Source organism: Silene latifolia, chromosome 1 (assembly GCF_048544455.1).
Source record: "Silene latifolia isolate original U9 population chromosome 1, ASM4854445v1, whole genome shotgun sequence".
Classification (NCBI taxonomy): Eukaryota; Viridiplantae; Streptophyta; class Magnoliopsida; order Caryophyllales; family Caryophyllaceae; genus Silene; species Silene latifolia.
The window spans coordinates 176,677,828-176,701,456 of NC_133526.1; the positions used below are offsets into that span (position 1 = coordinate 176,677,828).

The 23,629-nt window shown below is 42.0% G+C and overlaps 2 protein-coding genes across 2 annotated transcripts; both read right to left on the reverse strand.

Annotated features, from left to right (window-relative positions):
• Window positions 1-16,670: 16,670 nt before the first annotated feature.
• Window positions 16,671-17,744, reverse strand: LOC141588080 (uncharacterized). Its single transcript, XM_074409539.1, has one exon. The coding sequence runs from the start codon at window positions 17,742-17,744 to the stop codon at window positions 16,671-16,673; it is 1,074 nt and encodes a 357-aa protein (XP_074265640.1).
• Window positions 17,745-18,938: 1,194 nt separating this feature from the next.
• Window positions 18,939-20,051, reverse strand: LOC141588089 (uncharacterized). Its single transcript, XM_074409546.1, has 2 exons — window positions 19,272-20,051; window positions 18,939-19,223 (listed from the first exon to the last, which is right to left on the reverse strand). Exons 1-2 carry the CDS (start codon window positions 20,049-20,051, stop codon window positions 18,939-18,941), a joined length of 1,065 nt encoding a protein of 354 aa, XP_074265647.1.
• Between the last annotated feature and the right edge of the window lie 3,578 nt (window positions 20,052-23,629).

Here is a 23,629-nt window from a genome sequence, read left to right on the forward strand (position 1 = left end):
AAAACCTAATGGAACGAGTTCAATCTCAGAGCGAAATGCAACCTGTCAAGCCTAAGCCAATTTAATGCAATAACCAACAATCAATTAGCAAGGTTAGTCATGCAAACGAGTTATGATGTCGTTAAAAATTCGCTGAACCATCAACTGTAGAGACTTATCAAATTGGACTCTCACGGGTCGCTCAAAACACTCAAATAAGCACAAGGTGAATATATGTAAAAGATAGAAAGAAGTAAAATTTGTAAAGACTCTCACCTAACTACAACCTATGAAAACATGCCTGCAATCTAATATGAAAGTAATCTCTACAACCGTACATACGCATTCCAACCAAACAAAAGACCATGACACATGCCGAGGTAGATATGGATATGTGAGGTAATGGGTAAGAAGAGGCAAAACATTTATGGGAATGTGGAGGTATAGGTGATCAAGCTAGTACCTAAACAAAACCATATGACAACATCCAACTTCTTGCTCAAAATCAATAATAAAACCGGGTGCTAATTATCAAGCACAAATCTCGCAACTTCCATAAAAGTCAACTCCCCAAAGAATATAGATGATAACATGGGAGTGAAAATCACCAAATCATAATAATTGAAACATGTGATTTTTTCTTTCTTTTTCTCGGGCTGCAGTCGATCGACCATAAGGAGCAGTCGATCGACCGGATTCTACAGTAAGCACACTTTTTTTTCTTTTTCGAATCATTTTTTTTTCTTCTTTTTTTTTTTCTTTCTTTTCAACTTTCTCAATTCTTTTTCCTCCTTCATTCTTTGATACCCGTCGTTGTGAGTACCAAAAATAATATTTATAAATTCCAAACTACTACTAGCCAGCGGTAGTAAGGGTCGATCCGCAGGGAGGTAGGGAGATAATAGTTGTTTCTAATTTTTGTCTAACGGTAACAATGAGGGGGGTTTTGATGTAAATTATAACTAAATCTAATAACATAAACTAAATAAACAAGTAAAAGTAAATAAGGACGGTAAACAATGATAAAAGAAATGCTAAGACGGTCGGTTCACTATAGCTGCGATGGCACATAATCCTAGGTAACTTTGAAATACGGTCGCGAAGGATGGAGAAAACAAGTCCTCTCGGTCCATGTCAAATAGTAACTACCTCTCGGCCTATGCTACTAATCCCTAAGTCTCATTAATACTAACTCTCGTTCTTGATTAATGATTCCTAATGCAAACTAAATCACGTTATCTCTCGATCTTAGTAATTTAGTGGTTTTAATTCGTTAATTATTGTCCATTCCTATCTCTCGATCTACGGGATGGTCAAGTTTAAGCATCTATCAAGTCTCCTCTCGGTCTCATTGAAAGATAAAGCACTTAACGAAACAAACAAAGCAAAACCAGATAGTGAGTCGGTCGATCGACCAGCTATCCCAGTCGATCGACCAACCGGCTCAGTCGACCGACTGGTTAAGCCAGTCGATCGACCAAGCCCTAATGCGAGGTCACCTATTCTAATGTCATCTACGCTACAGATCCCCTACATCTTAGCAAGGGGTATTTAGCTACTCATACTTACGCAAATAATAAGAACTAATTTGATAATAGACATAAAGAATTGCATAATTGAAATAATTGATGAACAAATTCGCATAAAACTATAACTAGGGCTTTGGGATTCTATCTAGCAAGAACTAATACTAATGAAACGAAATAACAATACAGGAATTGAAAGATTAGAATTACCGAAGCAAAGGAACAAGAGGAATCCGAAAGCAAAGTACGAACTTTATTGAGAATTCTAAACTACGAAAATAGCTACTGTATTTTAGGAACTAGATCATGATGAAACTGATGAGGAAGAATTAGTTATATAGAAAATATCACGTAACTCCTCCTCCAAACCTAATTACAAATGGGCTTAGATTAAAATCCTTTAATTCTCGTTCTTTTAAATCTCTCGTCAGAGTCGTGATATGATCGATCGACCATATAGACCAGTCGATCGACCAAGGGTGCTGTATAGTATGCATTCTGACGAATTCTGCAGCGCGCACCGATCTTAAAACAGCTGCCATTTCTTCGTTACTTGGTCAAATCAGGCGTTCTATGCGGCGTTGGAAAGCTAAGAGGATAAGCTCTCACATACAATTGGAATCACTCAATTATCAGCTCTAGAACTCGAGATATTGCCATCTGAAGAGCCTGCAATGTCGAGAAGTGCTTCTTTGCTTGTTAAACTCGTACGCACCCTTGCTTTTGCTATCTTTAGGCCTTGAAACGCGCACCAAGCTCATTCCTCGAGTCAATACTCCATGTCAAATGCAATGCTAAGTACTTAGGGACGGATTCGGCTTATTTACCACTGAAATCTTCATATTCCTATAAAATCACAAGAAAAGGAAGAAATACACGAGACAAGGGAAATAGTAGCATAAACTACTCAATTGAGCTCTGAAATGCGTGTGAAATGAGGTGCAAAACATCATATATTAGACACGCATCAAACTTCCCCAAACCAAACCCTTGCTTGTCCCCAAGCAAGAACTAGACTCGATCCTAAAACCTAATGGAACGAGTTCAATCTCAGAGCGAAATGCAACCTGTCAAGCCTAAGCCAATTTAATGCAATAACCAACAATCAATTAGCAAGGTGAGTCATGCAAACGAGTTATGATGTCGTTAAAAATTCGGTGAACCATCAACTGTAGAGACTTATCAAATTGGACTCTCACGGGTCGCTCAAAACACTCAAATAAGCACAAGGTGAATATATGTAAAAGATAGAAAGAAGTAAAATTTGTAAAGATTCTCACCTAACTACGACTTATGAAAACATGCCTGCAATCTAATATGAAAGTAATCTCTACAACCGTACATACGCATTCCAACCAAACAAAAGACCATGACACATGCCGAGGTAGATATGGATATGTGAGGTAATGGGTAAGAAGAGGCAAAACATTTATGGGAATGTGGAGGTATAGGTGATCAAGCTAGTACCTAAACAAAACCATATGACAACATCCAACTTCTTGCTCAAAATCAATAATAAAACCGGGTGCTAATTATCAAGCACAAATCTCGCAACTTCCATAAAAGTCAACTCCCCAAAGAATATAGATGATAACATGGGAGTGAAAATCACCAAATCATAATAATTGAAACATGTGATTTTTTCTTTCTTTTTCTCGGGCATGATCGATCGACCATAAGGAGCAGTCGATCGACCGGATTCTACAGTAAGCACACTTTTTTTTCTTTTTCGAATCATTTTTTTCTTCTTCTTTTTTTTCTTTCTTTTCAACTTTCTCAATTCTTTTTCCTCCTTCATTCTTTTTGTCCATCATCATCTCAAAAATGAGCATATAACCAAACCGCAATAAACATATTCCCGAAAACTAAGGCTACTAGCTTGACAAAGGCAGGCTGAATATAGGATGTAGTTAAGGGACAAAAGGCTAAATTTGGCTATGAGGGGTTTCATGGGCAAAATGAGAAAAGGGAACCTCTACCACATGTGTCAACAAACCACAAACCGAATGCATACAGGTATTAAGCAGATTAAGTTCATATTTATGCACATTTATGTAACATGTCTCATAAGGAGTACTAATCACAATCCTAGATAAACTGGTCATGAATGTCACCAGTTATAAGGCTCTAAATCTCAGAATATGATGTAGTTTGCCAAAAATCAAAGTCAAGTTATCAAGTTCAGCAAGAAATTTAACGAAAACTCGTAGACTATGCATATATGATTCTACTAATAACATGTCAATTAGCAAGGCTTAGGCAAAAACAGATGCAAATGCAATGTCATCATTGAAATACTACCGTTCCGACTCGACCTATATGCCAAAGTAAACGTGCATTTTTGTTTGAATTTTTGAAAATTTTCAATTTTTTTCGTATTTTGGTATATATGTAAAGAGATAAACAATGCAAGGCAATAATGTAAACGTGAATGGAAGCAAATGAAATGCGACGCAAAAACCCTTCCCCAAACCAAATCGCACAATGTCCCCATTGTGCAAAATCATGTAATGAAGAAAAATGGAGAACGGGAATTTGCGAGAAAATAAAGAAATAAGACATGAAGTGAAAATCGGGAACTCACAAGACTTTAAGCGCAGCAAAAGGAAACCTCCCCAAACCAGCGTGAGCTAGGAGGTTTCGATGAGCTAGATGCTACCAATAATGACCTGAAAAGACAAAAATACCACGCATAAAACCAAGAAAGCAAAATTGGGACGGTAATTATGTGCAAAATTAAGAAAATGGAAGAAATCAGATATATGACGGAAAATAAAGTGGAGTAGAAAACTCCCTTAATTCCGCAAATCGACCAAACACAGAGCGTCCTCGCTCGATCGACCATATTACTCAGTCGATCGACCAATGTGTCGAACGAAGCTCGGAACTGCTATGCATGCTCGGCTCGATCGATCGACACAAAGCGGTCGATCGATCTGAACTAATCTTCTTTGTAACTTTCTGATTTCGTCTAATTAGCTCAATAAAGAGAGCTAATATGGTCCTTATACCTGCAAAAGCACATAATAACGCGCCCAAAATTGCGCAAAACCCAAATGTAAAGTCTAAAGGTCTTAAATCCTAAGCAAACACAAATAAAAGCAAAGTCTCGCGCACACGAAAAACGATAAATAGTCTAAAAGCAATAAATAGTCTTTAAAAGGTCTAAGAAACGAATCAACGGAGCTCGGAAAATTTCCGACCAAGGCTTCGTCTACATGAAGTAGCTTCCGCAGTGCTCATCTCAGAAGCTGGACTCCATTCTACTCCGACTGGGATGCTCAATGGATCATCTCTAGCATCTTCCCAAGCATGGCCATCATCTTCTAGCTCCTCACACTCGAGAACCGACTTCGAAATTTTGACTGGCTCCTTCTTCTTGGGCTCCTCATCTGGCTCCTCGTCCGTGCCATAACTAAGACATCCTAGACCGCCTCTCTGAACAATGGGCTCCTTCACAGCTGGAGCATTGAGCGGCTCCTCCTTCCCCAAACCATTTCCTGCAATATCCAAAACAGAAGAATCTTCCTCCAAATTGCTCCCAATCTGGGGCGGAGGTGTCATAACAGGAATAGGTACAGGTAAGGAAGTAGGAGTGTCCGTAATGACAATATAGGACTTACGAGTAGAAATCGCATTACAAGTCACAGGACACATAGCATCTTTCTTCCTATAAGTCTGGGCAAAACTAATGGACTGCTTCCCCACCTTAAAGGTCAGTGTCCCTGAGCCAACATCAATAACTGCACCAGCAGTGTGCAGAAAGGGTCTACCCAAAATGATGGGAATATGAGCATCCTCGGGTATATCCAGTACAACGAAGTCAACAGGGAAGAAAAACTTTCCTATTTGCACAGGAATGTCTTCTACGACTCCTATAGGCTGGACCGTAGAACGATCAGCCATCTGTACCGTCATGCTAGTAACTGCAAACCTAGTCAATTTCAATTTTCTAGCAAGACTTAAAGGCATGACACTAATACTAGCCCCTAAATCACATAATGCCTTCTCAATTGAGAAGGTACCAATATTACAAGGGACTGAAAAGCTACCCGGGTCAACTAACTTGTGTGGAGCAGTGTGAGTCAAATAAGAGCTAGATTCTTCAGTTAAATTAACAGACTCGACCCTATCAAGTTTCCGCTTTTTATTTAAAAGCTGTTTCATGAATTTCATGTAAGCGGGAACTTGATTTACCAACTCAAGAAAAGGTACTTGCACATTAAGACCATGAATGACATTTTTAAATTTTTCAAAATATACCTCATCCTTCGTTGGTACTAGCCTCTCTGGATATGGGGCTGTCATAAGTAGCTTAGCCCACTCCTCTAGGTCTCTCATACCGGCATCGGTGGACTTAGGCTGAAAATCCACTACCTTCTCCTTGTTGTAGCTTGACCCTTCTTCAGACCGTCTCAGAAATGAACCATTAACCGACATCGAGTCATACTTGGGAACCGGGACTGACCCATCAGCACTCGGGTCTTGCCTCAATATTGTCGAAGTAGTCGTACCCCGAAACAAGTGATCCCTCAAATTATTGGGCATTGGAGGACGAAATTGTTCAATATCAGCAGCGTCCTCAGTCGATCGACCATGTTGCTCAGTCGATCGACTGAGTTCTACAGTTCCAGAGGCTGTTTCTTTTCGCGGGCTGGTCGATCGACTGGGTATGTCAGTTGATCGACCGTGATTACTGTTGATCATCTTTTTCTCGCCCTTTTTCTTCTTCCCTTTTTCAGCATCTTTCTCGGGTCCATCGAGAGCAGACCCGCTCCTCAGCGTCATTGCATGTACGGTCTCAATACGCTGATTAAGAGAGTGAAATTGACTCGGTATCTCAGCTGCATTTTGATCCAAAGTAGCAATTTGAGATATCAGCTTCGTGATTAAGACCTCATTCACCGCATTGCTTTTCTGCACCTCCACCATAAGCAGCTGCACTAGACTCGTCAACTCTCCAACTTCGTTTTTCAACTCTTGCTGTGACGGAGTGGATGGTGGTGGGGCTTCATAAGGAGGCTCATATGGTTGATGCGGTGAAGTAGGAGCGTAATTATATGAATTGTCGAGCTGCAGTTGGTGAAAAGCAAACATCTTCTCCTTAGGATGCCTGCATGCCTCAGATGTGTGTCCCGTTCCGCCGCATCTCCCACAAAATGGCAACTGCTGCTCCTGAGAATGGAACATGGCTGCACCCTTCTGAAGTACTGCAAATAAACAATACTAAAGAAGAAGATAAGAACTGCCTCAAGGTACTCAGTCTTCCCTTGAGGCGAAAAATAGACTAAAATAAAAAACAACTAAAATCGGCGCCGCTCCCAAACAACGGCGCCAAAATTTGATACCCGTCGTTGTGAGTACCAAAAATAATATTTATAAATTCCAAACTACTACTAGCAAGCGGTAGTAAGGGTCGATCCGCAGGGAGGTAGGGAGATAATAGTTGTTTCTAATTTTAGTCTAACGGTAACAATGAGGGGGGTTTTGATGTAAATTATAACTAAATCTAATAACATAAACTAAATAAACAAGTAAAAGTAAATAAGGACGGTAAACAATGATAAAAGAAATGCTAAGACGGTCGGTTCACTATAGCTGCGATGGCACATAATCCTAGGTAACTTTGAAATACGGTCGCGAAGGATGGAGAAAACAAGTCCTCTCGGTCCATGTCAAATAGTAACTACCTCTCGGCCTATGCTACTAATCCCTAAGTCTCATTAATACTAACTCTCGTTCTTGATTAATGATTCCTAATGCAAACTAAATCACGTTATCTCTCGATCTTAGTAATTTAGTCGTTTTAATTCGTTAATTATTGTCCATTCCTATCTCTCGATCTACGGGATGGTCAAGTTTAAGCATCTATCAAGTCTCCTCTCGGTCTCATTGAAAGATAAAGCACTTAACGAAACAAACAAAGCAAAACCAGACGCGAAGTCAGTCGATCGACCAGCTATCCCATCGATCGACCAACGGCCATTTCGATCGACCGACTGGTTAAGCCAGTCGATCGACCAAGCCCTAATGCGAGGTCACCTATTCTAATGCCATCTACGCTACAGATCCCCTACATCTTAGCAAGGGGTATTTAGCTACTCATACTTACACAAATAATAAGAACTAATTTGATAATAGACATAAAGAATTGCATAATTGAAATAATTGATGAACAAATTCGCATAAAACTATAACTAGGGCTTTGGGATTCTATCTAGCAAGAACTAATACTAATGAAACGAAATAACAATACAGGAATTGAAAGATTAGAATTACCGAAGCAAAGGAACAAGAGGAATCCGAAAGCAAAGTACGAACTTTATTGAGAATTCTAAACTACGAAAATAGCTACTGTATTTTAGGAACTAGATCATGATGAAACTGGTGAGGAAGAATTAGTTATATAGAAAATATCACGTAACTCCTCCTCCAAACCTAATTACACATGGGTTTAGATTAAAATCCTTTAATTCTCGTTCTTTTAAATCTCTCGTCAGAGTCGTGATATGGTCGATCGACCATAGAGACCAGTCGATCGACCAAGGGTGTCAGACAAGATGCATTTCGACGAATTCTGCAGCGCGCACCGATCTTAAAACAGCTGCCATTTCTTCGTTACTTGGTCAAATCAGGCGTTCTACGCGGCGTTGGAAAGCTAAGAGGATAAGCTTTCACCTACAATTGTAATCACTCAATTTTCAGCTCTCGAACTCGAGATATTGCCATCTGAAGCAGCCTGCAATGTCGAGAAGTGCTTCTTTGCTTGTTAAACTCGTACGCACCCTTGCTTTTGCTATCTTTAGGCCTTGAAACGCGCACCAAGCTCATTCCTCGAGTCAATACTCCATGTCAAATGCGATGCTAAGTACTTAGGGACGGATTCGGCTTATTTACCACTGAAATCTTCATATTCCTATAAAATCACAAGAAAAGGAAGAAATACACGAAACAAGGGAAATAGTAGCATAAACTACTCAATTGAGCTCTGAAATGCGTGTGAAATGAGGTGCAAAACATCATATATTAGACACGCATCAGTTGGCGTACTGGCCGATTGTGGTGAGCATCTTTACTCTTCTTTATTCTTGGATTTTGAGAACTATGATGAAAGATCATCGATTAATGAGAAATTTTTGACTTTGCAGGAGGTTGAGGCGGCGGGGATCGAGCCCCCAGAGTACCCCGAGACCCTCGAGTACACTGACGCGACCGGGAGGACGACGATCTCCAAGCTACGTGACTTTGACGTGGCTGTGAGGGATGCTGGCCTGGACGATTGGCAGCATCTGATTCGGAGGGTGAGCCTCTAATTTGCATAATTTTTGTGTAAGAACACATTTGATTGAGCTTATTCAATTATTGAGAACTTCTTTTTGAAAATGTAGGTCGCGCCGTCTCGGTTTGTGGCATTATGGAGGGTGGCCAACCGGCTGCGAGCTACTGCCGTCGAGGCACTTGTCGGCGGTCGAGGTCGTCAGGTATGAACCTTGTGCCTATTTCATCTTTGAATTTTTGATTTTCCAACTTTTCTTGTAATTGCTTGAAATGATTGACATGAGCCAATTTTGTTGTTTACAGGGGGACCGCGAGCTGGAGCGAGAGTTGGCCCAGTCTCGGGAGGAGACAGCTCGCTTGTTGAGGGAGCTCGAGGTTCGAGACGCCGAGATTGCTGCTCTCGCGGCAAGAGTTGCGGAGCTGGAAGGCGACCTGCAGTAGTTTTGTTTAGTTTTTGTTTGCATTTTGCACATCTGTACATTTGGACCTTCATTTTGAACATTTCGGACTTTTTTTGGGGCTCGAGCCCCCAGTTTGTTGTACATTTCCCTTTTTGGATGTATATATATATGATGGCCTGAGTGCCTTTGCTGCTGGGTTGTGTTGCTTGTATCTGCAGGTTAGCTTTGAACAGGTTTGGTAGATGACGGTTTACGCCGTCATGCTGCCGAAATTTACATAGAAACCACGCAAAACACATATTTGTATATACACATGGCCTGAATTAGCGCAAAACGAATGACTCAAAAGCACGCCAAAACGCAAAATGCAAAAATTTTGCCGGAAATGACCGGACGGTAGGGAGGGTTACCCCTAAAAAAAGAAAAAAATAGAAACCTATAAGTTAGAAATGAAATGAAAAAAAGGAATAAAAGAAATATAAATGAAATAAATATATAAATTTTGAAATGAATTAAATTAATATGAAAGTTATTTCCTAAAATGAATTATATTAAAATGAAAATTATGTCCTAAAATGAAAATGTACAAGTGTGGTAAAATGACGAAAATGTTGATGTCGCCTCGAGATGCGTGTCCGCGGAATTAGGAAACACGAAATATGGTAATTTCCACGTATTTACCAAAATAATAACCCGTAGGAATAGGAAATTATTAGTCACGAAATTAAGAAAGATCCAACGCGGGAAATCACAGAAACCTAGCTAAGGAATAGGCGCAGCATGAGTTGCGTCCCTTGGAAGAGGCGCAGCAGGTGCTGCGCCTGTTCCCAGGTGGTTCTGTTCTGGCAGATTTTTGGAAACAGAAATTAGTATAAATAGAGACGTCGATAGAGCTTTTATTCACACAATTCTTCCGTCTCTTCTTCGTCTTATTACATAAAATTCTCAAAATAATCTCTCATCATGAATACTTTGGAGATTCGCTTGAAAGAATGGACCAACGAGTTTTCAAACATGGAGAAATATGATATGGGCGCTTATAATCTTGGGTCTTTGTTGAGTTTGAAGCTTATCAAGGTTGTCAAACCATTCTTGGATGCTTGTCTTGATTATTGGGACCCGAATTACCATGTTTTTGCGTTCCCTGGGGGCGACATTTGCCCATTTCCTGAAGAAATTGCTGCGATTGGTGGATGGGACCCTGAACACTTGTCTGCCATTCCGTCTACTTCGCAAGGGTACAAGAGAAAATTTAGAGACTTGCTTGGGTTGACTAGACTCGAGGTGGACCGTCTAGTGACCTCGAAGGGAGTGCGAATGTTGGACTTCATTGACCGGTTTATTAGCAGGGCCGACCCCACCGTTTCTTATGTTGCTAGGCGAAGGGCATTTGGGTTTTGCTTGTTGCATGTATATGTCTTCCAAGGGCATGTTGATGAAGACTTGATAGGTGATCCCCGTCTTCTGGGCCTTGTTGAGCAAATGGAGCTGCGCAGAAGCCCAGCTTGTTTATGCTTAGGAGAGATCCTGTTGGGCTTAGATAATAGGAAAGCCAACCGTGACCTACCGTACTTGGGAAGTCCCGTCATTCTGCAGGTAAAAGAACATTTTCTCTTTTTTTTTCTTTCTTTTTTTTCTTTTTTTCCTCTCTCTTCTTTTCGTTTTTTCTTTTTTTTTTTCTTTTTTTTTTCGTTTTTTGTTTTTTTTTTTCGTTTTTTGTTTTTTTTTTTTTCTGATTTTTTCGTTTTTTTTTATGTCTAATACCCGCTTTTGGTAGGTTTGGCTTATGGAACGGCTCCGATTGATCGAGCCCCCAGTTCATATTCCCTCTTATCATGCTCGTTCGATTGCGATGAGGACCAGGCTTTACATGGTGGACTTCACCCGAGTCTGCAATTATTGGGAGAACAAACTGAAGAGTGATGATGGCCCTTTGATTAGGTGGATTGTACCGTGGTGGCACCTCAAATCTGTCACTGGAGTGTCTTCTTTGGATCCTACTCGATCTATGGGCATTTCTGGCTTGGAATTCATGGTGTGCATCTTCCCGGAAAGGCTGATGAGACAGGTTGGACTAAAGCAGACGATCCCGAAGCTTGACACCGTCCCGCAGACTGCCGTGGCGCTTACTACAGAGAACCGAAGGGAGTGGGCCATTAAATGGGCCAAAGAAACGTATGGTTCTTGAACTCTTCTGCAAATGCCTTATGGGTGTCGGATTCTTATCTGCGATGGAGGAAAGCTACTACTCCTGAAGAGCGCGAGAGATTGAGGAAGCGCGAGCCCGTTGACTACAAGGTGCGCGAGGTGGAAAAGGAGAAAGAGAAGCATTTGACTGAGGGAGAGGAAGAAGCCGGGTTTCGAGTTGTTCATCCTTCGAAGAAACCGAAGACCTCTCCTGTCGCGGACAAGGTGATTGACAAGAACGGGAAGTCTAGGCCTCGAGAAAAACCGTTGGTGATTAGGTCAGAAGTGGCGCAAGAGCGTCTGGCTCGAGGTCGTGACAAGAAATATGATAAGAATGACAAGGGCAAGGGGAAGATGGAAGAATAGCCCAAGTTTTTGTTTATTATTTACTATGATTATTATTGTTGTAATAAAAAGGTGGGGTTTTTAGAATCCTAGCCTATTTTTATTTTTATTATGTAGCGTACTATTATTAGAAAAATGAATGAAATAAAAAAGGTTAAATGGTTATGAAACCGTTGTGATTTTCTATTTATTATTCTTGTCGAATTCCAAATGCAATGCAAATGTCCTTCTGTTTACATTTTAAAATAATGGGTTGTATCCTGTGAAGGATTGCCTACGTATTCATTTAGAAAATGAAATCAAACCCTTGCGCGTAGTCCGAGTAAATGTAAAAGAATAATTGTTCAAGCAAGAGCTTGTAATGAACTTAGAAAATAAGCATGAGCTTTTTACTTACTCTGAAGGTGCGAATTTAGTTTATTTGATGATATGAGGATGACAAATTTGTCAAAATGCAAGAGCAAAGTAACACTAGCTTATTTTAGCTTGGCCAGGGGCCGTTTATTTAGTGCCACAAGAGCGACACGTAAGGTTACGCGAGGCGCGTTTTTGTTCCTATTCTAGGCATAATACCGTTTTAGTTGGTCAAGATTTGTTGGGTTGGAAAACTCGTTCCCATCTAGGTCTGTGATTCTAACCGCACCCCCTGGAAGTATGGACTTGACTAGAAATGGTCCGGCCCAATTAGGTTTGAATTTTCCCCGTGGGTCGATAGGTAAGAGAGCTCTAACCGATTTGAGCACTAAGTCTCCTTCTTTGATGTTTCTTGGCTTAACCCTTTTGTTGAAAGCTCGTTTGATACGTGCTTGATATGTTTGGACATTATGCAAGGCGCGTAGCCTACGTTCATCCAGGAGGATGAGTTCTTCATATCTATCCCTCTTCCAATCGGCTTCTGGGATTTGACTTTCGAGTAAAATACGCAAGGATGGTATCTCTAGCTCGACTGGTTGTACAGCTTCCATGCCGTAGGTCAGGTAGAAAGGAGTAGCCCCAGTGGCCGTCCTAACAGATGTACGATATCCCCACAAAGCAAAGGGTATCTTGCTTGGCCAATCTCGATAGTCGTCAATCATTTTCTTGAGAATTGTGACAACGTTCTTGTTTGCCGCCTCTACCGCGCCATTAGTCTGTGGTCTATAGGGCGAAGAGTGGTGATGCCTAATTTTGTATTTGGCTAGCAATTGCTCAGTCTCAGCTTGGAAATGTGATCCATTATCGCTAATGATCTCATGTGGGCAACCATATCGACAGATGATGTTGTTTTGTATGAACTTTGCCACATTTTTTGCCGTGAGACTAGTGTAGGAAGCCGCTTCTACCCATTTGGTGAAGTAGTCGATAGCCACTAGGATGAAACAGTGACCTCCTGTTCCGGCTGGGGTTATCTTCCCGATTATGTCAATTCCCCAGGCAGAAAATGGCCAAGGAGATGTCATCGTATAGAGCAATGAAGAAGGGACATGTTGCACATTCCCGAAGATTTGGCAATTGTGGCAATGTCTTACGTATTTGATGCAATCGGATTCCATTGTGGTCCAATAATACCCCAAACGTGTGATTTTCTTTGCCATCATGGGCCCACTCATGTGAGGACCACATTCTCCATCGTGGACTTCTTCCATTACTTTCCGTGCCTGTGAATGATCAAGGCAACGTAGGATTACACCAATAGGTGTTCTTTTGTATAACTCTCCTTGCATGAGAATGTATTGGGAAGCTAGTAGGCGTATAACACGTTGTCCCCTTTTGTCCATATCGGGTGGATAGGTACCGTTGAGCTTGAAATTCAGGATTGCTTGGAACTAGGGTTCCTGCGCGATTTCCTCTTCATCGGTGATTTGGTGGACATAAGCTGGCTCTGACCGTCGTTCGATGCACAAAGGCATTTCCACCATGTCATCTGGCATATTGATCAAAGATGCGAGTTTTGCAAGAGCATCTGCAAATTGATTTTCTTCCCGAGGTAGGTGTAGATATGTCACGTGGTCAAAGAATTGGGCAACTTGGTCTATTCTGGCTTGATAAGGTGCTAGGATTTCGCTTCGAATTTTCCAAGATCCTGTAATTTGATTGATGATCAGGGATGAATCCCCATGTACTCGGAGGTTTTTAATGCCTAAGCTCACTGCCGCTTGTAGTCCAATTAGACTGGCTTCGTATTCTGCAGCGTTATTTGTCACCTCGAAGTCGAGTTTGACAGAGATTGGTGTATGCTCGCCTTCAGGAGAAATGAGCAACACTCCTATTCCAAATCCTCTTAAGTTTGATGCCCCATCAAAGTAAAGGTCCCGGGAGTCTACATCAGTTTGGAGTATATCCTCGTCCGGAAATGACCAAGTATCTATTGCTTGTGCGTCATTGATGGGATTTTCTGCGAAGAATTCGGCGACGGCGCGACCCTTTATAACTTTTAGCGGCACGTATTTGAGGTCAAACTCTGAGAGCATCAAAGTCCATCTTGCTAGGCATCCGTTGAGGACGGGTTTCTCGAAGAGGTATTTGACTGGATCCATTTTGGAGTATATTTTGACGGAGTAGCTAAGCATGTAATGGCGTAGCTTCTTCGTTGCCCACACAAGAGCGAGGCATGTCTTTTCGAGTTGTAAGTATTTACACTCATACTCCAAGAACTTCTTACTAAGGTAGTAGATAGCCCTTTCTTTACTTCCTACAGTTTGAGCTAGCATGGCACCCATGGCTGTTTCGGTTACTATGAGATATAAACCAAGAGGTTGATCTCGTTGAGGTGGCATGAGCACTGGTGGTTTAGCCAATATCTCTTTGATTCGGTCAAATGCCTTTTGACAATCATCATCCCACATGGTGTGGTCTGTCTTCTTGAGCTTCTTGAAGATAGGCTCGCAAATCATGGTGAGTTTCGATATGAATCGACTTATATATTGCACTTTTCCCAGGAATCCTCTGACTTCTTTTTCTGTTTGAGGTTGTGGCATTTCGATCAGAGCCTTGATCTTGGAAGGGTCTATTTCTATACCTCGTTGGCTAACGACGTATCCCAGGAGTTTGCCAGACGTTACTCCGAATGCGCATTTCTGAGGATTGAGCCTCATGTTGTACTTTTGTAGCCTTGCAAATAACTTGCGAAGGTTCGCAATATGCCCCTCTCTATCCTTGGACTTGACAATCATGTCGTCTACGTATACCTCAACTTCTTTGTGCATCTTGTCATGTAAGAGTGTAGTTGCGGTGCGTTGATATGTAGCTCTGACGTTGATCAATCCAAAGGGCATGACCGTATAGCAATAGGTTCCCCATTGAGTGACAAATGCGGTCTTATGCATGTCCTCTATGGCCATCTTGATTTGGTTATAACCCGCGTATCCATCCATGAAGGATAGTAATGCGTGGTCTGCAGTATTGTCCACCAATATGTCGATGTGTTGTGGAGGGAAGTCATCTTTAGGACTTGCTTTTTTTAAGTCCCTGAAATCAACACAAACACGGATTCTCCCATCCTTTTTGGGTACAGGTACTATGTTGGCTACACAGTCAGAATACTCGGAAACTTTGATGAACCCGGCTTTGAATTGCTTATCAACTTCTTCCTTAATCTTGAGAGCCCATTCCGTTCTCATTCGTCGAAGCTTCTGTTTTACAGGCTTGAAACCTGGCTTAATCGGGATTCTATGTTCGGCGATATCCCTGTCGATCCCTGGCATGTCTTTGTAAGACCAAGCGAAAACGTCTTTGAACTCGTTTAGGAGGTCTATGAAATCGGCCCTTTCGGTAGAGCTCAAGGTAGTCCATATCCTAAGTTCTTGGGGTTCTAGTTCGGTTCCTACATTGATGGGTTCGGTGTCCTCTATTACGGGTCCCCCTTCCCCTTCCTATAGTATTTCTTTGGCTACGTAGGGAGGTATTTCAATTGAGTCTGGGTCTTGGTCATCCTCAGTATCATCGTAAACAGAATTGCACTCAAGATAACACAAAGAGTAAGCAGAACCTGATTTATTCATATTAAAGTTTGAGAAAAGTTGGAACAAAGAAGCCATCTGATCCGTGGTCAGTGGCGGCAAAGGGACAGTGGTTGGGACATTTCCCGAACCACCGTTACTACTCGAGGCTAAGCTAGGAGAAACAAAGGGAATGGGGATGACGACAGGAGGAGACTCCCTAGTGACTTCTCTAGACTCCGACTCTGACTCCGACTCCGACTCCGACTCGAACTCATCGTCTTCTGGTTCTCCTTTGAACATCTCTCCTTCTCTAGTGGTGAGCTTGAAGAGTCTTCCTTGATTGTTGGTCCACTTGATTGATTTTCTCCATCCTTTCTGCTGACTCGCGTTAATTTCTGTGATTAATGCGGTAGGGTTGAAGCGATCGTCTTGAAGTATCATGGTAATGATCTCATCCTGCGCGGCTCTAACAAATCGATCTTCTCCAAACAATAGGCTAACAGCTTCTTCGTCTAAGCAAGGTGCTTGACGGGTTTTGACGGTAGGAACCGTTTCTGGAGGGATGAAGTAGCAATCGTGAAAGATCTCGATTCCGGCTAGCTTCCTCTCGAGGTAATTCCAAGGCTCGGGAAATCCGTGAAAGAGTTCTAGACTTCCTTCCTTAACAAAGTACCCATTTAGGGTAGGGAGATAGGGTCGCATTTGGACTCCTACGTACTTACGGTTTTGAACTTGAGCGAGCATCTCGAGAACCTTCTCTTTAGTGGGTTTGTACCCTAGTCCAAGTGGTATCCTCTTTAAGTTGCCTTCCTTGTATGGTGCGAAGGTGTTTCTTCGAATGGGGTTCAAAGGCATTCCAGGGAAGTATCCCTGGGATTTGAGTATGTGGTTGACCACCAAGTTGGAGTATGGACTGTAGTATAAGGGTGCCAATTCGTTTTTTTTTTTTTTTTTTTTTGTGTAGAAATCAGCTTCTCATTAGAAAAAGAGAATTTCATACAAAGTATAGCCACTAGGAAAGCAAAATGACCATTCTAACTAGTCATATGCTCAATCACCTCCTCTAAGATACTACTATTAATATTAGCATACAATCGAATAGAAACATAATATTTAATTTGATAGACAACTTGCTCAATCGTGCGAGAGACCCCTCTGAAAATGCGCCAGTTCCTTTCTTGCCATAGAAAGTAAACCGTGGCAGCCAAACTACACCGAGCTCGTTTTTTCCTCCAACCCTTACCACGGTATCTGGACAACTTAAGAAGCTCCTGATGCAAACACAAAGGTCTCCTCGTAACCCCGAGCCAGAGCAGAATAGTTTGGTACACAGCTCTTGAAAAGGAACAAGAGAAGAACAAGTGTGGATGGTCCTCAGCAGCAGCCATACATAAGTAACATCTGTTGACAAGATGCAATCCTCTTCTATTCAAATTATCAGTAGTGGCCAACCCCTTTTGCACTGCCATTCTCACAAGCATAGCATGCCTAGGCATAACCACACCATCTAAAGTAGGTTTAGCCCATTGGAGATTAGAGTGTCTCCCATGAAAAATCGCATATACCTGATACAAATGCAGCTTACCAGTCCTACTCCATTCCTGTAGTGAAGCATGAGCAGCTGCAAGTGAACCAGTCAGGCCAACAAATTCATCTCGTGCAGCAAATAGAGCTTTCCAAACCGTGGAAGTGGACTGTGATGGCTTCACACTCCAACAGTCAAACCCCTGCAGATGATAGTGTTGGCACCACTGCACCCAGATGGAAGGGGATGCAGTAGAAATCCTCCAAAACATTCTCAGCAACAAAGTTTTGTTCCAGCTCAAAATTTCTCGAATATCAAACCCTCCTTGTGCCCTGCTCCTACAAACTTTCTGCCACGCAAAAAACACAAGTTTGTGTGCACCCTGGTATCCCCATAAAAATCTTCTACACATTTTGTCTATCTCATGGATGACCCCCTTAGGCAGCATAAAGCTTGCACACCAAAAGCTCTCAATACCAAATACAACAGTGTTGATGAGCTGAATCTTCCCAGCATAGGAGAGATTACAATTAGCCCAATGGTTAATCTTGGCCTTTATTTTCTCAAGCAAAGAGAAGTACATATCTTTTGTCAGCCTGGATGAGTGAAGGGGAACACCAAGATACTTGAAGGGAAATGTCCCCTCCAAATAACTAGTATCCCTAAGAATTAGTTCCTTTACCTCTGGGTGCACTCCCCCAAAATAGATGTTAGTTTTGGAGGGGTTAGGAGTCGACTTAAACTTCAAACAAAAAGATGCAAGCTAGCTTCAACAGCTTTGATAGAAGGATAATCACCTCTTGTGAAAACAAGCAAGTCGTCTGCAAAAATTAGATGAGAGAGACCTATCCTGCAGCATTTTGGATGAAAGCTAAAGTGCTTGTGATCAGGTAACTTCCTGAGGATCCGAGATAAAACCTCCATACAGAGTACAAAGAGCAAGGGGGATAGGGGATCACCCTGCCTTAGCCCCCTCTTCCCAGCAAAATAACCCACTGAAGACCCATTAATATTAAGAGAAAACTTAGGTGAAGTCACACAAGTGATAATCCAATTGCAGAATTTAGGAGGCAAACCAAACAGAGGCAGAATAGTCCTCAAAAATTCCCAATGAACCGAATCAAAAGCTTTACGAATATCCACTTTTATAACACATCTAGGGGAGGAATTTTGCCTACCATAACCAGAAACCAATTCATGAGCCAACATGGTATTATCAACTATTGATCTCTCATGTACGAAAGCAGCTTGTTCAAACCCCACTATATCAGGCATAACTTTCTTAAGCCTATTAGTGAGGATCTTACTAATGGTTTTGTAAATTGTTGAGCAGCAGGATATAGGCCTATAATCCAGAACAGAACTAGGACTATCACCCTTAGGGATTAAAGTGATCAGGGTTGAATTGATCTCCTTAAGTAATTTCCCAGTTCGAAAAAAATCCAGTATTGCCTTAGTGAATTCAACCTTTATTATATCCCAAGACTGACGGAAAAAACCAGATGAAAAACCATCTGGTCCAGGGCTCTTGTTAATATCAATTGCAAAAAGAGCATCATGGATCTCAGACTCAGAAACCTCTTGAAGTAGCAGGCCCTCTGATTGAGCTCCTAAGCAGTTCCCACTGAGAATAATGGTAGGATCAATGTCCTTAATGGCAGAAGAAGTACCCAGTAAACTTTTATAATACTCAAGGAAGGCATCAGAGATAGTGTCATGAGTACTGCAATCATTACCATTCATATCCTTCACCTTGCTAATATGACAACTACTCCTTCTAACAGCCATTTTTGCAAAAAAAGTAAGAAGTATTTGCATCCATCATCTGAATACCATGAGCTTTAGCCCTCTGACAAGCAGCACTAAGCTCAGCATTTTTTAAGTTGCAATACTGTAAACATAATTCTTTCTCCTCTAGCATCAAGGCAGCATTCATGGGATCCCTCTGAAGTTTGCCTTGACAGTCCTGAAGCTCACACATCTTCTTCTTAGCTCTCTCAGTAAGACTAGAGTAAGTCTTGTGATGGAGGACTTTTAAACGTTGCCTAGCCACTTTCAGATGCTAGACAAGTTTATACATACTACACCCATAAATTCTCTCCTGCCAAACCTCCTTTACAATGTCAGGGAAAGAAGGGTCCTGAGCCCAGCAATTGAGGAACCTAAACTGCTTGGGTCTGGGCACTTCAGTGGAAGGAATGTTAACTACTAAGGGTGAGTGATCAGACACCCCAGCTGCAAGAGAGTCCGCATAGGAATGAGGTAACACAGCAGCCCATTCAGTATTAATTAAGACCCTATCAAGTTTCATCCATTTCCTATCACCATCTTCTTGCTTATTCGTCCAGGTAAAAGCAAAGCCATGAGTGACGATGTCTTCCAACCCAGCCATATTAATTGCATCATTAAAATCAACTAAAGCCTGAAGGTTAGCAGCAGTATTACTAATCCTCTCATCCAGACTTCTCACACAATTGAAATCCCCAAGACAAACCCATGGACAAGTAGGCTGTAACCCCTTCAAAAACGTCCAAAGATCAACCCTCCCTTCCAAGGAGTTAAGGCCATAAACAAAGGTGACCTGGTAGGTGACACATCCAGGAGCCTCAACTTGCAAATGAACCCATTGAACTCCAGAAGACAGAGCAGTAACCACTAAAGAAGCTTTATTCCAAATAACCCAAAGCCTACCATTAGAACGGTAGTCATAATTATGCAAAACCGTAAAATGTTTAAAACCACGCTTTCTAACAGAGTTGAAATTAGGAAAACGGACCCTAGTTTCATTTATTCCCATAATATCCAATTTATTAGAAGTAAAAAAGTCCACTACCTCATGCTGCTTAAACTCTTTATTCATCCCCCGAATATTCCAAACACCAATTTTCATGGAGATATGGGGGGTGGGTCTTCAGTATCACTAAACTCCACTTCCTCAAAATGAACTTCCACTCTCATATTATCCACCACATTAAAAATTGGAACAACCTTAAATTTCTGCAGGATCACACCATCCTCATCAGGAGTGACTGTACTTGCCTCTATAGACCTCTCATTCCTTATCACTGGAATAGCAGCAGCAGGAGCCTGCACCTCTGCAGCAGATGCTTTCGTGACAGGGGCCTGCACCTTAGCAGTGGCAGGGGCCTTCATCTCAGCAGCAGCTGGGGGAGTAGTGACTGGTTCCTTAGCTGGTTTTTTGAGAAACCTACACTGCTTCACATCATGCCCTAACTTCTTACAGTGTGTACAATAGTATGGTAGCCATTCAAACACTACCCTCTGAAGAACTTGACCATAAGGAGTATACAAGAGTATATCCTCAGGTAGTTTTTGTGATACATCCACTTCAATCATAAGCCTAGCAAATGATAACCTCTCCTTGTTAGTAGTCACAGGATCAGCATACATAGGAGTGCCTATCTTGCTAGCAATCTTACTTAGAGCCTTCTCAGACCAAAAAATAGGATCTAAATCTGGCAAAGTGACCCAAACTGGCACCCTTGAAACAGAATCCAGTTCCTTAGAGATTTGAGGAGTCCACCTCTTCATAACCAGAGAATGATTACCCAAGCTCCAAGTACTCCCCCTGAGTATAGTACATAAATCTTTCTCAGAGTGAAAGCGGAAGTAGAACCATCCCTTCTTGTAATACAGAACTTCCGGTTTGGTCACATGATTCCAGGACTTGCTAACAAATTCCCGAACCTGAACAAGCGACGGTTTACCCCCTAGAAATTGACCCACAAGAGTATTTGACCAATACGCCAGTTCATCTTCAATATCGGCTTCATCAATGACAACCCCAACAGTATCCACTGAGTCTGTAACATAATGAAGTTCCATTCCTACAGGTGCCTTAGAAATCCTCTCAACCCATGTCGGTTTCACAGGAGGCACAACCACAGGGGTAGGGACAGCAATCGAAGGAGTAACTATAGGAGTAGAGGTTTTTGGTGGAGAAACCCCTATCCGAGAGGTCGATCTAGGGTTCGCAGACGAAGAAGCGACAAGAGCATCATTAATACGATCATTAAGCAGAGATACCTGGGGAGAGGAAAGAGCTTCATCAGTTGGAGCTGTTTGAGATCGTCCCCGGCGGAGAATAGCGGTCGGAACGGTGTTACGTGGTCTCGCCATGTCCGGGAAGAAAAGAGATCTAAAATCGCATTTAGATCGCCTTTAGAGAGAGCCTCTCAGGAGTCCGGAATCAATTCGCTTTCTATGACACTTATGCTTTGGAAGCCCCCAAGTTCATATACTGGGTCTGCAAGGACTTGATTGTTAGACTTCTTTTCGATTATTGCTTTGATGGGTGACGAAGTGATCGTCACTACTTTGCCATTTAGTGGGATCTTGATCTTTTGATGAAGGGTGGATGTCACCGCTTTGGAAGTGTGGATCCAAGGTCTTCCTAGGAGTATGTTAAAAGAAGCTTCAATGTCCACTATTTGGAAGTTAACCTTTCGCTCAATTGGCCATGTGGCTATGGTTAGGTTAACGAGTCCTACTACCTTTCGTCGTGTACCATCATATGCGCGAACACCTTGATTGGTAGGGGTCCAATCCGACTCTTTCATGCCTAATTTGTATGCCGTTTTGAGGGGTATGACGTTGACCGCGGAGCCATCATCTACCAAGGTCATTGGCACATTCTTCTTTAGACAAATGACAGTGATGTAAAGAGCCAAGTTGTGACTAGCGCCAAAAGGTGGCAAATCTTCGTCTGAAAAAGTAATGGGATTACTTAGTTTCGGTGATTCTTGGAAGACCAAGTTGACTACATCTTCGGGTGTCGAGTTATGTGCTACATTTAGCTTGGCCAAAGCTTGCATTAAAGCTTGGCGATGTGGGAATGAGCTTGCTACTAATTGCCAGACTGAAAGATCAGCCTTTGTCTTCTGTAATTGCTTGAGCAAATGATCAGTGGAGTCATCTTCGTTATCATTTGGTGTGACAACGTTGGTTGGACCATTTTGAGTAGTATTTTGATATGGACGTCCCGAACGAGTTAGGTGGTCCACATCTTGGTCTTCACCATTTTGGACTATTTCCTTGACTAGGGAGTTTTCAATGAGGTACTCGTCCTCATCATCATCGGCCCAAACTCCATTGATCGTAGCTAGTTCCCTCATTCTCATGATTTCATCTTCTAGTCGTATGATTTGGTCGACTAATTTATCAACCACGGTGATTATTTCTTGCATAGTAGCATTTTGAGAGAAGATTAGTGGCATATGCTCCTTGGGTGTTGCGTTGGGATCATGTAAAGTTGTCACCACATTTTCTAATTCCCATACTTGTCTATCCACACTCCTTGCCCATGTGATAAAGTCGGAAATGGTAGGGGAGATAGTAGAGTAGAACCCCTCACTCTCGATTGCATGGACTTCATTCTCGACTGGAGAAATGAGATGTGAACAATCTAAGGTAGATTCGTCACTTGTAATCACTAGAACTCCAAGAGGATTCTGAGTGTTGTTGGGTTTACCTCCCGGCGGTATTGGTAGTCGACCATCTTCAATCATGTCTTGAAGCACATTTTTCAATTTGTAGCATTTTTTCTGTGTGGTGCCCCTTGCCCCTATGGTATTCACAGTACGAGTTCTCGTCCCAGAATTTGGATTTCCTTTCGGGTTTGGGAGTAGGTCCAATGGGTTGGAGTTTGCCTTGTTTCATTAACCTTTTTAGAGCGTTGGAGTAAGTGTCCCCAAGATTTGTGAATTTCCTTGGTGGGGTACTTTTCTTGGATGGCTCGAGAAGGTTAACCTCATCGGTCTTGCTAGTGGAGCCGTATGAACGACTTGTTGAGCCTTGGTATCCTCAACCCACCGTTTTGGACAAGAGCCCTTTACGGATGTCATCTTCAATCCTTGTCCCTAGTACGGTTAAGTCCTTGAAAGTCTTGATGTTTTGGTATCTCAAATGGTTGGCATAGATGGGTTTCAGATTATCCACGAACGTCTCCACAAGGGTAGCCTCATCCGGGCGTTCAACCAGTTGGGTACTAGTCTTCCTCCACCTACTTAGGAAGTCGGTGAATCCTTCCTTGTCATTTTGGGTAAGCACCTCTAGAGTGCGCGTGTTAACTTGGATCTCGGCATTATCCGCATATTGCTTAGCAAACTCGATTGCGGCATCTTCCCAAGTAGCGATCTTCTTGTGTTCTAAAGAGTAGAACCATTGCTTTTGGATGGTGTCAAGATATGAAGGAAAGATCCTTAAGAACATATCGGGTTTGATGCCTTTGATAGACATGTAATCCTTGAAGGCACGGATGTGGTTCAAAGGGTTTTCGTGCCCCTTGAATTTAGGGATATCCGTCATATTGAAATTAGTTGGCAATTTGGAATTGACGGCCTCATACTTACGGTTGTTTTCCCTATAAATGTCATCTCCTTTAAGGTACATCAATTGCTCTTCTAAGTATTGGAGTCTTTTCTCAGCTACAGTCAGTCCCATGGGAGG